The 14,951-nt window shown below is 36.9% G+C and overlaps 1 protein-coding gene across 6 annotated transcripts in view; it reads right to left on the bottom strand.

Annotated features, from left to right (window-relative positions):
• R3HDM2 (R3H domain containing 2) overlaps positions 1-14,951 on the bottom strand; it is a 68,030-nt gene that overhangs the window by 20,205 nt on the left and 32,874 nt on the right. For 4 of the 6 annotated variants that reach the window (XM_072407605.1, XM_072407599.1, XM_072407627.1 and 1 more), the window contains 10 exons: positions 12,795-12,836; positions 11,559-11,645; positions 9,773-9,890; positions 9,189-9,267; positions 8,018-8,077; positions 5,326-5,466; positions 4,987-5,095; positions 3,653-3,748; positions 2,818-2,849; positions 517-570 (listed from right to left, as the gene is read on the bottom strand). In XM_072407605.1, coding sequence (XP_072263706.1) covers positions 517-570; positions 2,818-2,849; positions 3,653-3,748; positions 4,987-5,095; positions 5,326-5,466; positions 8,018-8,077; positions 9,189-9,267; positions 9,773-9,890; positions 11,559-11,645; positions 12,795-12,836 — 818 coding nt within the window. The remainder of the gene's footprint in view (positions 1-516; positions 571-2,817; positions 2,850-3,652; positions 3,749-4,986; positions 5,096-5,325; positions 5,467-8,017; positions 8,078-9,188; positions 9,268-9,772; positions 9,891-11,558; positions 11,646-12,794; positions 12,837-14,951) is intronic. The other 2 variants (XM_072407621.1, XM_072407635.1) reach the window with 1 other exon arrangement.

The following is a 14,951-nucleotide window of genomic DNA, read 5'->3' as shown; positions in this document are numbered from 1 at the left end:
GGCTTCCCAGAGCCAAAGTCACTGACCAATGCATCTGACCTGCAGTTGATTTTGTCATCCTATACACATGGATAGGGGGAAAACTTCACTTGGGACTAACAAAAGCCCATTGACACAGGCCCGGACTACGCCTACACATGCATATTAGTTCAGGTTATATATAAAATTGTAAGATGTATCAAGGAAAACAGATGTAATCAATTTCAGATCATAGAAATATGAATCAAAGAATTGCTCTGCTGCTCTTCTTTATCCTGGACCTTGTGGTACAACAGCAATAAATAGCTAGAGGTAGTAAATATTTTAGTAAACATAAAATGATAGACAAATACATTATGAAGCAGCCATGAACACCGTCCGATGGAGAGAACAGTTCTGTGCCCTCCACCCACATTACAAAACAGGACACTGCAACAAACTACATGTCAATAAGAACCTCACAAGCAGCCATGCGAGGAAGGCGCAGGTATCAGTGGCCTTGACAGATAATACTTAAGTACACAACATAGAAGATACCTAAACAATTGTCTCCTTTTGTGAGATAGAGTGGAAAAGCCTTCTCTGTAGACTCTGTTGGTTACATTAAGAGGGAAGGGGGAGAAACCATTTTAAGTCTTCTTTAGGAATTAAGAGTTAACTAAAGTGCTCTATTGAAATACAAACCACAGCTTTTAATGAAAGAGCCAGAACATTTACGGTTCAAAACCAATAAAATGATTTTTTTGTTTTAATGACAGTTTTAATCATAAAAAATTACATTATAAGAAATTAACTTAGCGACACCAATGTTAAAGACTATTGCCTTGAAACAATTTAACAAGTCCACATAACAGGTTCTTCTAAGCTAAGGGTCATGTTCCTAGATCTTACTCATTCCAGAGCAGGTGAAAAATGGTATTGTGACTTTGAACAGTTAAATACTCATAGAAATTTTACTTATTTATATATAACAGTAATGACTAGAATCTTTTTTGCACTGCACTTTTGAGCTGCACAGAAAATGCAGCCTTTGTTAATCGTAAACGAACATCCACTATTTTTCAGAAAAAGTTCTTATGCGTGTTTAGATTTCTCCCCTCCTCTGTCCTTGCTCCCTCTTTTCTAAAACAAACAGAAAACGGCCTGATTCATTAATGCTTAAAAAACACCAGGATGAATGCATATTATTGCTATAAGGATCTTCCCAGGAAGTTAAACTGTCCAGTGTAAGTCAGGTCTTACCATAATACAATTTCCACTAAATAATTTTATATACTATTAGTAGGTCTGAATGTCAGTAAATTTATTTGCAATAAATGTGCATAACATCACAATTGATGTAATTTCTACATAAATGAAATCACCATGAAAACAAAAATCCGTTCCAAGTTTTCACATGTGACTAGGTATAGGAAGCCCTTACTTTGTGGCTATACAACCATCAAAAGATGTTTTGAGTCATTAGAAATGGCTGGGTCTATTGCTTTGGTCAAAAAAAAAACCTCTGGCTAGTAGACCTGTTGCCAGAATATAGTAAGAGCAAATTAAAGAAGCCTTTAAATATATATACAATATTGGGCTAAAAAAAATAAAAAAATAAAAAATAAAAAAAAAGTTTGCTTACACTGATAAAAGTTATTGACATCATACAAATCTCTTTCACATACATAAAAAAGGAACCATTTAATTTTCAATGAATGTATCCTCTCTGCCTAGGCTGACCCAAATTTTTAATCTTTTCTACTTATGAATTCAGAGCTCAGAGGGGCCAAAGACAAAATAAATACTCTTTCTTCTAGTCTATGCGGTCTTGTGATTTTACCTAAGCCCCACTAACTGGGGCTAACTGGACAAAAGTTAGCTGGTTCACTGATCAGTGAAATTAAATAGAGAAAAAAAGAGGACATAGAGGCAGGTGCATTACTGAACCTGTAAACACCTGCATAAATGTGTAGGGAAGCAGACGTAAATAAAAAAAATGGCATATAGAATTAAAAACCCGATAGTAGGTCAGTTTTTGAGTACTTAACCTTCCTGGGGGTCTGATTATGTAAGTATTTTTGAAGTCAAAAAGCGTACATTGTACAAAAATTTGTTGTTTAATATTGCAAGCCTGTAATTGTTAGGAATAACTTCGGGTATGATAAAGTTTGAAACACAAATCACAAATTATAATATAATAAATAAGTATAAAAAAAGAATAAAAATGTAATAACAATAAATTTAAATAATTGAATCAAATTAAAAACATTAAAAATCTGTAAAAACAAGGGTGCATAATTATTGTTAAATTAGTATGCATTATTTATTATTTGGATTTATTTTTTATCACTTTATTACTGTGATCAATGTGTTAAAAGCAAATTACAATGCAACTCTTTATGCATCACATCGTTTAAGCCAAAAATTTGATGCAGAAGCTGGCCCGGGATCGCTGGAGGACACCGCTCGATCATGAGGAGCAGGTAGGATTTTTTAAAAGGTACCCGGGTGTGGCTCGGGGTTACCGCTTTTGGTACATAAAATTCACCCTGAGCCACACTCGGGAATACCGCCAGGGGGGTTAAAAAGTCTGTTTGGTTGTTGCCCGTGATTTAAAAGATTTACGTACCTAACTGGATGCACACCTTCCTTCCAAAAAATTGTTCTTTACTGCAGATTGCACTGAAGGCAAAAAAGGTTCAAGAGCCAACAGGTAAGAAATGGCTAAGAGTGTCTAGCCGCCCCAGACAATCCTGCCAGCTAATACATTTTCCCATTATCCTAATAAACGCACTAAGGTTTTATTGTCTACTCATGTGGCATTTAAAGGAAACATCGTTGCAACGATTAGCTTACCTGTTATCAGGAATATGACCGTTTTGGGCCGACTGAAAGGCAAATTAAAGAAAAATGAAGATTTGTGCAAAAGACATAAGTATATTTTATACAAAACAATGTACAAACAATTACAATTGCACCCAGGGATCCACTGGTTTTCACTAAGCATATTTTATGTTTTTGGTAGGCAAACACAAGAGCCCATGAAACTTGCTATGGAGGTTAACAGTTTGCTTGTGATAATTCCTTATTGATGGTATAAAGTAAGGGTGTATCTGTTTAGTCCTGAAAGCTAGTCTGTCTGCAGTAATGTGATCTGCAGGCAGACCATTTCGCTAACTGATAATTCAGAATATGATCTAGTCCCACTTTAAAACTGATCCTGCCCAATAGTAATGGAGCACAGACCCTAAGAAAAAGGCAAGCAATTCAAGGCTAATCAGGCAAGTATTTAAACAGTGCATTAACCTTCTTTAAAACAGTATTTAAGAGACAAGTGGGTTGAAAACCACTTCGATGAAATTTGTCTAAATTAATAAGTGTGCCATGAATACCAATTTTAGTGCAGTATTTACAACTAAACCACGTCACACATTTAGGAGTTATGGTAAAGTTTGTGTCACAATCATGATGTTTCCTGTTTATAGACACAGGCACCACAAATGTGACACTGTGACAAATGTTAAATATTATTATTAAGCTGATGTGTCATATAGGTCTGGCACATACATTGCATAGTACCAGGTAGGTTTGAAACCTTTTTTATTATGCACAGCTTTAAAAGGTTTGTATAAAAGTAGAAGCAATGAGTTTTGCAACTGTTACTTAGACAAAATTTAAACAAAATTCTTACCTCCCTTGCAAAAATTCTCTCCCGAACTCTCTGATATTCCTCTTCTCTCTCTTCTATGGATTTACTTCTCCTCCCATCTTGTAAAGGTACTCTAATCTGTATAAATTGGGCAGATCAATGCTTAAGAAATGCTTCAGTAACAGGAATAATTTTATAATGCACAGCTGGAGACTGAACTGTTTAAAATACTAGAGTCTAGTTGAGATTGCAGCCATTGATGTCACTTTAGATTAAATGGAAAAAATACTATAATTATTTTACAGATGCAAGAAGCAGGCAAGATGCGTTACTATAAATTATTTGTGTATAAATAACTGTAAAAAGATTTGATCCAGTACTGTTATTTTGAAAAATCAGAGATTAACAAATGGATGGTTCCCTATAAACAAATACCCAGGGAGCAACATACAAAGCCCAACTGTATTCAGATTCTGAAAACAGGCAAAATGCTCCAACTACCCACTGAGCTCTGTGGTGGTCTACTGCAAAAGTTTAAAAGTGCCTGCATCAGAATGACAAGGTGTGTGCGATTGCTACTTTCTGCTAAGCTTTGACTGGTTTAATACGATGTAAACTGATGCAGAATGATTTACTTTGGATTTAGACTTATTTCCCTCAAAACTGCATTAGTTTATGTGCTATATTTACATATACATTATTAAACTCAATCTTTACTAGGGCACTAATTGCAAGTATGAACAATAAAAATGGACAGGAAAGCTCACAATGACATTTTTTTCTCTGGCAATCTTTTGTTCCCTCAGTACATTTGTAAAAGAATGTTCTTTCTGCAGTTTTCTTTTCCGATTTATTTTTGTCAAGTCATGAAGTAAGCAGAATATTCATTGATAAATATAGTAGATTTCCTCCTTGAAAGGTGTCAAACTGCCTGCCTGGCAGTTTGATTATGTCCGTATTTTTGAATGTCAAAATCTGCATGGAAATTTATGTTTAAATTTCCCACCAGGTCACGCCCCCCAGCACACCACCGCCACATGCTCACGTCTCATTGATCAGGCAGGAAGACCCGAGGACAGTGGACACAGATGGCGGGCATCGTCAGAGAATTCAGCGGGTTCATTGAGACCAGGTAAGTTCATTACAATGCCACCCCGAGTGTGGATCAAGGTTACCGCTTTTGGCACTAAAAATTAACCCTGAGCCAAACTAGAAAATACCACCAGGGAGGTTAAAATATAAATGGGACTAACACAACAGCTTTCATGAATATAAAAAGCACATTCAAAGTGAGTCTTTATTTTCATTTAAAGCTATACAGGTTTAAGGTAAAGTTAAGCAGCTCAAAATACACACAGAATGACAAGGAAACTCACCTGATTATCATCACGGTCCATGCTGGCGTCATCTCTCTTTAAGATAAATCTTTGCTGAAATTCACAGCTCTTTTCATCTTTGATGTGCTCAGAGAACCTTTGTTCAGGTCTAAAATATTGAAAAAAAAATGTTCAGTGTTCACAACAGTTGTAATGGCTATTTTATCACTTTTTGTTATAGAAAGACAGAATATATATATATATATATATATATATATATATATATATATATATCTATCTCACACTTCAGTTTCAGTCACATTAAAATCATGGGTAGTTAAAAACTATAATAGAAGGACACAGAATGCAGCAAAGATTTTGTCATAACAAACTACTTACATTCTTGTGTTACTGGTTTTATTAATGATTACGGCTTTGCCTGTTTGGTCTACATTATGATCCATGCCGAAGTAAGCAGCAGCACGGTGTAATAGCATCCTGTGATATGAGGTCATCTGTGGAAACTTCTTAAACTGATTGCTGAAAAAGGGAAACAAGCCAATGCAACACACATGTAAGGGTTAAAAGATATTTCACCAACATTTTTATATTGAATTACTTTTAAGTATATTAACTAATGGGAAGTCCTAAACGGTATCTATTGCTGCCATGTATAATACATATTGCAACGTATGGTAGTCATTTTGCTGGAAGGTAAAACTCTTTAGCTCTTACTCTTTTGCTCACAGTTCTTACTCACGTATTGACTATTTTTTAATAGCCCAATCTCTGCTAGACTTCCCGCTTCAATCACATATTGGTTTGAGGTTATGGCCGGACCACACTCCAATCCATTTAGATCTGGGGCATTCACTTCCGGGTAAGCCTAAAGGCTCCTGAAGGCTGAATGATTCCCTTTAGGCTGATAAGGCATGCCACTCGGACTTTGAACGGACTTATACCTACCTTCCACCTTACTCATGCCAATGATGATACACAATTGACCATTCCAACACACAGAGTGTTATTTCGTATTCTGGATTCACAATCTTGCTCAAGAGCCTGGCTAAAGATCTTGACCAATGGAAAAATTGTACTATTTCCTGGTTTGGCAGGATGAATGTTTTGAAAATGGACTACCAAGTTTTCCCAAACGATTCCTATGGCTCCCCCCTAAGTCCTTTTTCTATGCACTCCGCTCGCTTTCTATTAACTTTACTAAACATGTCTCATTATGTAGGCGTAAACAAGTTGGAGGTATGGGTTTACCCCACTTTGGATTATACCTCCTGGCTTCCATTCTCCTCTGGATACTTGAGGGGCAAAGAACCTTCTGTTCAGGCTGAACAGGCCTTGTGCCCACTAGATCTTAGAGCATTAGCCTGGACCCTCCCAACTGCTCTCAAGCAATATCCTCGTTTCTCTTCTCACCTCCACTGCATTGAAGGTGTGGTACTCAGCATATATTCGCTTCGAATTGTCTACCTCGACACCTCTACTTGACAACCCCCTGTTCCCCCCCTGGCTTTTCATAGATGACCTGGGGGGTTACAACAGGGAGTTCTGGCCACAGGCCTGCCACTTTGCAGAACATGCAGATGGTACTTTCATGCCGGCTGGAGTTAGACCTACTAGTTCAGGCTCCTGGTTGTTAGACAGACAGTTGGACAAATTAACTAAAAGCCTACACCTCTCCACATATACCTGCAGGCCCCTGATGGCTTTCGAAATCTTGCGTATACTTTCAGCTTAATATTAAGAGAAGTTTGTGGGGAAACATTTTGGCTGCTGCCCCCTAACTTATCCCCCTTTTTTAGAAACAATCTTCCCCTCCAAAGTTCTCATTCTGCGTAGCAAGGGTCAACGAGGTGATGAGAATGGAGGAAATCAGGGCCTTTGATATGATAGTTTTGACAAATTTTCTCCCGCTGGGCATGCTGGGAACAGTACAGCACCTACAAAAACTTTAAATTATGATTGGTATTCTTTCTCCACAGCTTACCTCTCCTTGATATGTTTCTAAGATTTACACTGTTTCTTGGGTGAATACCACACGCCCACCCCCCCTCTCCTTTTTTCCCCTCTCTTCCCTAACCCCACCTCTGCTATAATGTTCTGTTAAATTTGAGATGATTGTAATCATGATAATTCTACTTTGTTATTGTTTACATCGTTTACTGTATTGTTTCACCAGATATTCATTTTTGCTGAAAATCTTGTATGTTTTTCATTGTTTCTATGTTTTGTAAAAATTTCTTCAATAAAATATATTGAACCATAAAAGTACCTTCATGCCTAGTTCCAAGGACAAAAAAAGTACCAAAAGTAAATTACTTTCAATATTCCTTAAAACAGACTGAAATCATACCTATAAATGTAGAGGCCTATAGTACAAGCCTGTGTGGACCATAAGCTTACAAATATCTATATTAGCCAAGGAAGCTATATTAGCCCAGGGATTCATGACCATGTCTAATTTTAGCAGGCCCTGATGTTCATCTTTTAAAGGTGCACAAAGGGCAAAGCACTTAACAAATGAATAGTAAAAAAAAAAAAAAAAAATGACTCTTCCACTTGAAATGCATTATCAAGGAGTAAAGTGCATACATTTTATACAGAAATCGACAACACTATTTTCATTGGGAAATATGGTTTTACGTTATTCAGCAGTGATCGGTTTATAACAATACTGATCAGCAGATTATAACATGAAACTGTACCTCACATAAGCTTATGAGATATTAATTCCAAATAATAGGGCAGCCACTGCGAATGATAAATAAGTTATATGCAAATTTATGCATATATGTAAAAGCCAAAATAGGCATACAGGTTTTCATTTTTTAACTGAACATATTTGAAGAAGGGTATTCTAACACCTGTGTGCACAAGTTTTTACCTTTCCAATGTGTGAATATACATTAACATCACAATTCTCCTGGTTTATTTTTAAATAGGTCATGTGGTAAAAATATAGCCAACATCTGGGATTAACACTACATCACATGCAAAATTAAAGCAGGTTACAGCTTATTTATTCACATTATGCCTCAAGCTGTTTACATAAAAAGGATCTTAGATTCACACTTACCTGTTATCATTAATAAATTCAAGGATTTCTTGTTCTAATTTTAGCAGCATCATTCTGTCCCTAAAAGAAAAAAACAGAGCTACATTGTTTCCCAAACTTATTTACCAGTATGGCACCTTGAATCCAGCAAAATCCGAACACTGAAGTAGAAGCCAGTGCTGAAACAAGGTATCTGACTTGCCACTTTTGTATTATGTTACTTAATGCATTATTTTCCGGTTATACATGCAGTTATAGTAATTTTGCCTGAAATATATCCATACATTACAGTTGTATCCTACAGATTTGTATTTACACCACCTGTCCATTGTGTCAGAATGTATCTGTACCCAGTAGGGCAGCCTAACACTAGGTTTCAAGGCCATGAAAGAGTAAGTGCACGGTGGCTCAGGGGTTAGCACTCCGGCCTTTGCAGCACTAGGTCCTAGGTTCAATCCCCAGCCAGGACATTATCTGCATGGAGTTTGCAGGTTCTCCCCGTGTCTGCGTGGGTTTCCTCCGGTTTCCTCCCACATCCCAAAAACATGCAGTTAGGTTAATTGGCTTCTCCCTAACAATTGACCTTAGACTACATTAATGACATATGACTATGGTAGGGACATTAGATTGTGAGCTCCTTTGAGGGACAGTTAGTGACACGACTATGGACTATGTACAGCGCTGCGTAATATGATGGCGCTATATAAATCCTGTATAATAATAATATGTGCCCGGATTGGCTTAGTGGTTAGCACTAGGTCACAGGTTCCCTATCTCCAACAAGTTTGTATGTTCTTATTCTCTCGTTCTGTGGTTTCCTAACACATTACAAATTACATGCAGTAGGGTTATTCAATTGTCCCTAGACTACAATAATGACATATGCCTATGGTAGGGACATTAGATTGTGAGGGACAGTTAGTGATATCACAATGGACTTTGTAAGTAAAGCGCTGCCTAATATGTCGGCACTATATAAATACTGTGTAATAGTAATAATACTAATATTTCTGGCATCAGAATTTCCCAAGAGCTCATGCAGCCACTTATCAAGAAGATCCCCACAATCAGCACCTGGCTACAAAAATCCTGAAAAAGTCTATTGTAAATACAAATGCACCAAAGCTTGAAAGATAGTCAACTGCAATGTCACTACATAATACTAAAATGCAAAATAACAATACCATGATACCTTGGGTTATTCTTCAGTGTGTTCACTAAAAACTCATGTACATCTATTCCAGTGGAATCTGTGTACTCCTGGCTAGAATCTGTAGGAAGAGCAAAAGAAAATGTCTTTTCATAAAAATCTAGTACAATCTTAAAAGTAGTGCCAGAGATTTTTTTCTGTTAATTTGTAATTTACCTCCACTGGCATACCAAAACAGATTTATTTCAGAAAAAAAAAAAATCCTAAAAATGATAATCTTTACAAGGTTCTACATCCATGATAGCCATACAGAAGTGGTACAATTCATACAACATCATGGTGCTTGACCAATCCTCACAAGAGCTTTCCTTCTAGTAATAGTAATAGTAAAGGGGATGGAAAGAGGGTTGGCAAAGACAAAGGCTAACATCCAATACCCATTTAGTACAGGCAGGCTAGCTACAGACTTATAGCAAAGTAAAAATACATGTGGAGAGTCTACAAACAAGAAAGCCTCCCTAGCTCATGCACATAAACCAATTTGTCAAAAAGAGAAATGACTGATGCAACAGCAGCTGGAAGAACTGCTCTGCCAAGACTAACTGATGTCACCACCATAAACCCACCTCTAGACAACATTTTCTTTGGCCCTTTTTCTTTGTTTTTCTCATCCTTCTCAGGCCCATCCTTACAGCACTTCTCTTCTTTATCAGAAGGACAGCTGATATGCAAGTGAATGACATCCTAAAAGAACAAATATTAATTACATGATTGAAAAACAAAAGCGTTGTTGAGACTGATGATGGAGTAGTGCAGTTTCTACTTCATCATGCTACTAAACCACTTTGTTGGAGATGCTACATGTAGCGTCTCACCCACAGAAACCTAGTGCTCAACCCAGAAATTTTTTTAAGCCGGGTGGGAGGAAATTGTAGGCGGGTGGTAGCCCCTGTATTGTGATCAAACTCTTTAGTAACCACCCAAAAACAGCCAGGTGGGTGCTGAAAACTGCTGGGTGGTGCGCCCAGCTAAAAGGGCCTGGGGAGAACCCTGGAAACCCAATAGAAAATTAATAGTTAAGTACTGCTCATGTGCAAGTGGCGATTCTCTGCGGACCAGCACAGCAGTATGGATAGCAAGGTGCAAGCCAATAGGAACTTCACAGTAATGCTTGTTCCTGCAGGCGGAATTGAATTTTATGAATTAAAAAAATTGTGCAGCTGTGATTGGATGGACTGCTCTATGACGGGGGGGGTTTGGCGACGGAGCGGCACCCCGCTGCACTCTCTCTCTCGTTCACTTTCATTACGATCGTTCCTCGCCCGTGGATCTGCAAGAAAGGTTGTTCTGACGGCGAGCACTGCACATATGCCAGATTCTCGCCCGATAACCCTAAGGCGATTATTAGATGAGAATCATCTGACGGGTGTACGTAGCCTAACCCCTGCTGCCATTCAGTTTCCTGTTGCCTTCAGACAATCCTTTACCACCTACTTTCTATAAATCACATACTATCAAGTCCTGCCTCTCCCCTGTACAAACAATAGTTTAGCATTTAGTATCTTCAGTACTTTGAGTGTCACATGACCACAAATTATTGACCCTGCCACTAGCTCAATTTAGATATGAGAGGCAATGAGATGTAGTCTCTCAGTCTGTAAGCACATTTATCCTATTTAGCCAAATTATACTGATAGAATTCATAGATGCTTGCTATGTATTTAACAAATCACTATGTCAGTACCACTGTTTAGCTAACACCAAGTCTTGGTTGAGGCAATGATGAGAACATCAGCAGAACATTATAATAAATGCAATGCCTAATGGAAGATATAAAAATAGTAGTAATAATTTAGTTCTGCCTAAATGTCTACAATGTCTCTCTGATCCTCAAAGAGCTACTAGTAACAGACCATTACAAAATATTATTATCCTAAAAGATATTAACATTTTGGTATATTTCAGTTTACTAGTACTTGCATATGGTTTCAGCATGGTTTTCACATTTCAGAGAGGAACATTTTTGGCAAGTACAGAAATAAAACCCACTGTCATCATCCTTGTCATTCACAGAGATGGACTGCAAAGACAAACATTCTTTTCTGTATTCCATAAATGATTGATTCTACCCCCCAATATAAGAAAAAAAAAAAGCCTAATTTGTATTTCAAAACAAGAGAACAAACTAGGTGACAACCATGGTCCTCCAGTAGAAACAATGGAAACATAAGTGTAGCCACACAGGATAAGGAAAATAATTTTTGGAAGGATCAATAAATTCAAAAGGGAAAAACAAATGCAGCCTTCGGTAATCAGCAATATATTTCATATTTTATTTTGGGGTTTAGATTTGCTGAGAATCTAATATAGGAATCTGTTACTAACATTAGCATACAAATCATAAAATATTACCTGAGGTTCCACAGAGCCATCCACAAATGGTCCAGATGATTCCTCACATACCGCTAAACTTCTTACTAGCTTCAATTTAGAGTTTGACTAAAGAACGTGAGGGAAAACAGATTTCCATTAAAACAAAGAAGAGAAGTTATTACAGTAAACTAGAAAACACAATAGCAAATATTGCTCCTAATTGTATGACTTTTATAAGTAAATATTCTTTTTTTTTTTTCTTTACATAGTAGTATGGTAAACCACCCATACCACACCATGATCATGTGTATGTAAATGATTTTATATTTACTATAAAGAACTGTGGAATATACAGCTTCCATAAAACTGAATTGTGCTCCTTAGGAACAGCAATCTTTCAAAGCAGTAACCAATAAAACCAATAGTGTCAACAAAAACAATGTAGTTCTAGTGTATTGCTCAACTTTATTTTTGGTGATATGCTCAAGTTTATTGCCAAATGGCTTTGTAGTCAACATGCTAACATAAAGATTAAAAATAGAGCGAAATGTTGTCATAGTTCTGATTTTTGAAGGTTTAGATTTAAATTAAAATAAATCTGTACACAATTACATAATTGGTGATATGTGCTTTTCAAAATGCTAGCAGACTGGCAAAAAGCTGATCCACTGACTTTAATCATTTGAAAGCCACCAAGTCCTGACTTCATTCTGCACTTCCTACATACCTATACTAGGTTGCTGGCCCAAAGTACTGAATGCAGCAACACTAAACTAGTATATTCAGAAGATGGTCAACAAAGGAAGTCTTACAATTGCCTGGCATACTTTTGCCATCAGCTGCCTGCCGCCTTAATACTGATTTTCTGGTAACTGACACTGCTTGGGGAGGAAGATGATAAAATATGGCCATATTGATAGCCAGGAGCATAAGGTATGTATATTGCAGGTGGGAAGAACAGAAAACTAAGCACCAGAGGCAGAAAAAACAGGCTATCAAGTGACCCTGTTTAGAGTGTTGGCATATTACCAGTTTTCCAGGATGCAGAATCCCTATCTATGCCAAACGATGAAAACCATGCATATAAAGATTTAAGTTCTTAATTGTGGAATTTTTTTTCTTTCCCCAAAAACAAGTGCCTCTACCCTTCCACAAAAAATTCAGGTATAAGAAGCAATACATTGCTACATAAATTGGAAGTAAAATAAGGATGAAGAGTACCAGAAGCCAGTAATTGTTTTTTAAATGTGGGTGGCATGAGTTATACTTGTGTACCTTGGCTCGTTTCCTAGCATGTCCGTGGCTTGGATTCCGCCTCTGCACCATTGGTAGAAAATTTGGAGGGGAGGAAAAAATAGAAACAGTAAGTGAAATGGAAAAATATAACAAAATAATGCAGATATTGTAATACTTAAATATACTTACTATAGTAATGTACTAATGTACTAAATACTTAAATCAATATGTTAAGAGGTATTTAGTGAGTTGCACATATACCTAAATAGAGTGATTCAGAAGAGTAAGTCAGAGGAGGGCTCAATCCCCCATTTGAGTCCTACATTTTTTTGGGAGCATATCCCTTTTTAGCACAGTGGTATAATGTTGTCATTTTTTCTGCTGGAGGCTTGAAAAACAACTTGCTCTCCAGTGATCACTTATTCAGTGTTGTGTTCAATGGGGACTGTGTAAGGTTTTAAAGAACTTTAACATTGCCAGTTTATAAGCAGCAGCAGGGAGTATAACTGTGTAAAATGTGTACACAATGGAAAACCATTGTTTATCTTAGAAGTAGACGATGTTCATCTAGGAAGTACCAGCCATCTAGGAAGTAAAAAGTAGTTCTCTTCCCACTCCCAAAGGTAACAGACACTAATAAGGGTTATATTTCCAATTCATTTTGCATGTATTTAACATAAAGCAAAAAAAATTCCTTTTTTACACGCACACAATGGGCACAACTATCTTCTCCGTTCTTCTCTGGTTTCCAGGTAAGTACAATTTATTGCACAAGGGACATATTCCTTTCTGCAATAAAGCCATGTCTGGTCCGTGGAACTTTAGTTCTGCTTTAAATGCTATGCAATTCAAGCAGCCCAAAAAATTGTATAACTGCTGGACTACAGAGACAAACAGGACAAATCTATAAATCAATACTGTTTTAGCATTAAATTATTCATACCACCAATGTACATGTGCTTAACTACAAAAATGATTCCGATAGCATTTTTGCTCCAAGTCTAATGACAGAAATCCAGGGACTGCTATTAATGCTTTCTCACATTTCTATATAAAAAGCCACAATGGTGCCCCTGCATAATAAATATCCAATATACATAAATTGTCCACAGTAGCTGGGGTGACAATAATCTGTACAAAAATCCACAGTACACTGCAAGACAGATGTGCTTTAGAGAACGAAAAGCCTTCCCTATGCTTTTTAATGCATGTTTAAATGTGATAACTATATGTATCAACCATAGGGATTTCAGTGCATTAAAGTTGCCAGCTCTCTACAGGAACTTTAGAGCTCAACAGATTTCTGCCTACAGAAAGCTACACATTGGCACTAACAAAATAATGGCTGTTTATGAAAACAACAGTTCCCACAAATACCAATCATGTGACCAAAAAATAGGCATCTGGTCAGGTCAGTACGGCAAAAAAAAAAAAAAAAAATCAGCATCCATACTGACTGACAATTTCCATTAGCAGAGAAAAAATGGCAACACACCTAAGCTTTTGGTCGTTTGACTAGAACAAAAAGGTAGCTAACAGCTCAATTTGCTCCAGGAAAAACAAGTTTTTCGGCCTTACTATTACTGTATTTATCCAGCCCCAGGGAGCATAGTTATACAAATATTAACTTCATGAAAAAAAACATTCAGAATTTCCTAGTAATGTAATGGCTTATTGGATGGATATCAGTTGTCTGAAATATTACTGTATAATGCCCTTCGCAACTGCAAATCAATTTTTACTGAGGATTTTTTTTTTTTTTAATAGATATAAAGCTTTTTTTGCAACTAAAGGCCAAACAGTGCAGGTAAAAATGTGTCTATGCAGTCAGATGTAAGTTTAAACCCACTTCCTATCCATGAAACACAAATCCATGATGTGGAATTATTAACACATCAGGGTGTGAAACATTCTAAAAATAAGCAATTAAATGAGAGTGCACACCTCACACTATGCACACACACAATTATGATGGGAGGCACACAGGCTATTATCCTCTTGTTCTAATAAACAATTTGTTCACAAGGCAGGGAACATTCTTGCTCCTCTAACAATTGTCAAAATTATGTGAAATGGCTTCACTTGCACAGATTAATAAAAACAATAATACTATTAAAATAGTGCCCTGGGCCATTTTTAGGGGACATCTACAAATGAAAGCGTGCTCCTCTACTGCAATGATTTTCAACCACTGTG

Source organism: Pyxicephalus adspersus, chromosome 1 (assembly GCF_032062135.1).
Source record: "Pyxicephalus adspersus chromosome 1, UCB_Pads_2.0, whole genome shotgun sequence".
Classification (NCBI taxonomy): Eukaryota; Metazoa; Chordata; class Amphibia; order Anura; family Pyxicephalidae; genus Pyxicephalus; species Pyxicephalus adspersus.
The sequence above is the reverse complement of the archived record's forward strand: the minus strand, read 5'-3'. Positions and strand labels throughout refer to the sequence as shown.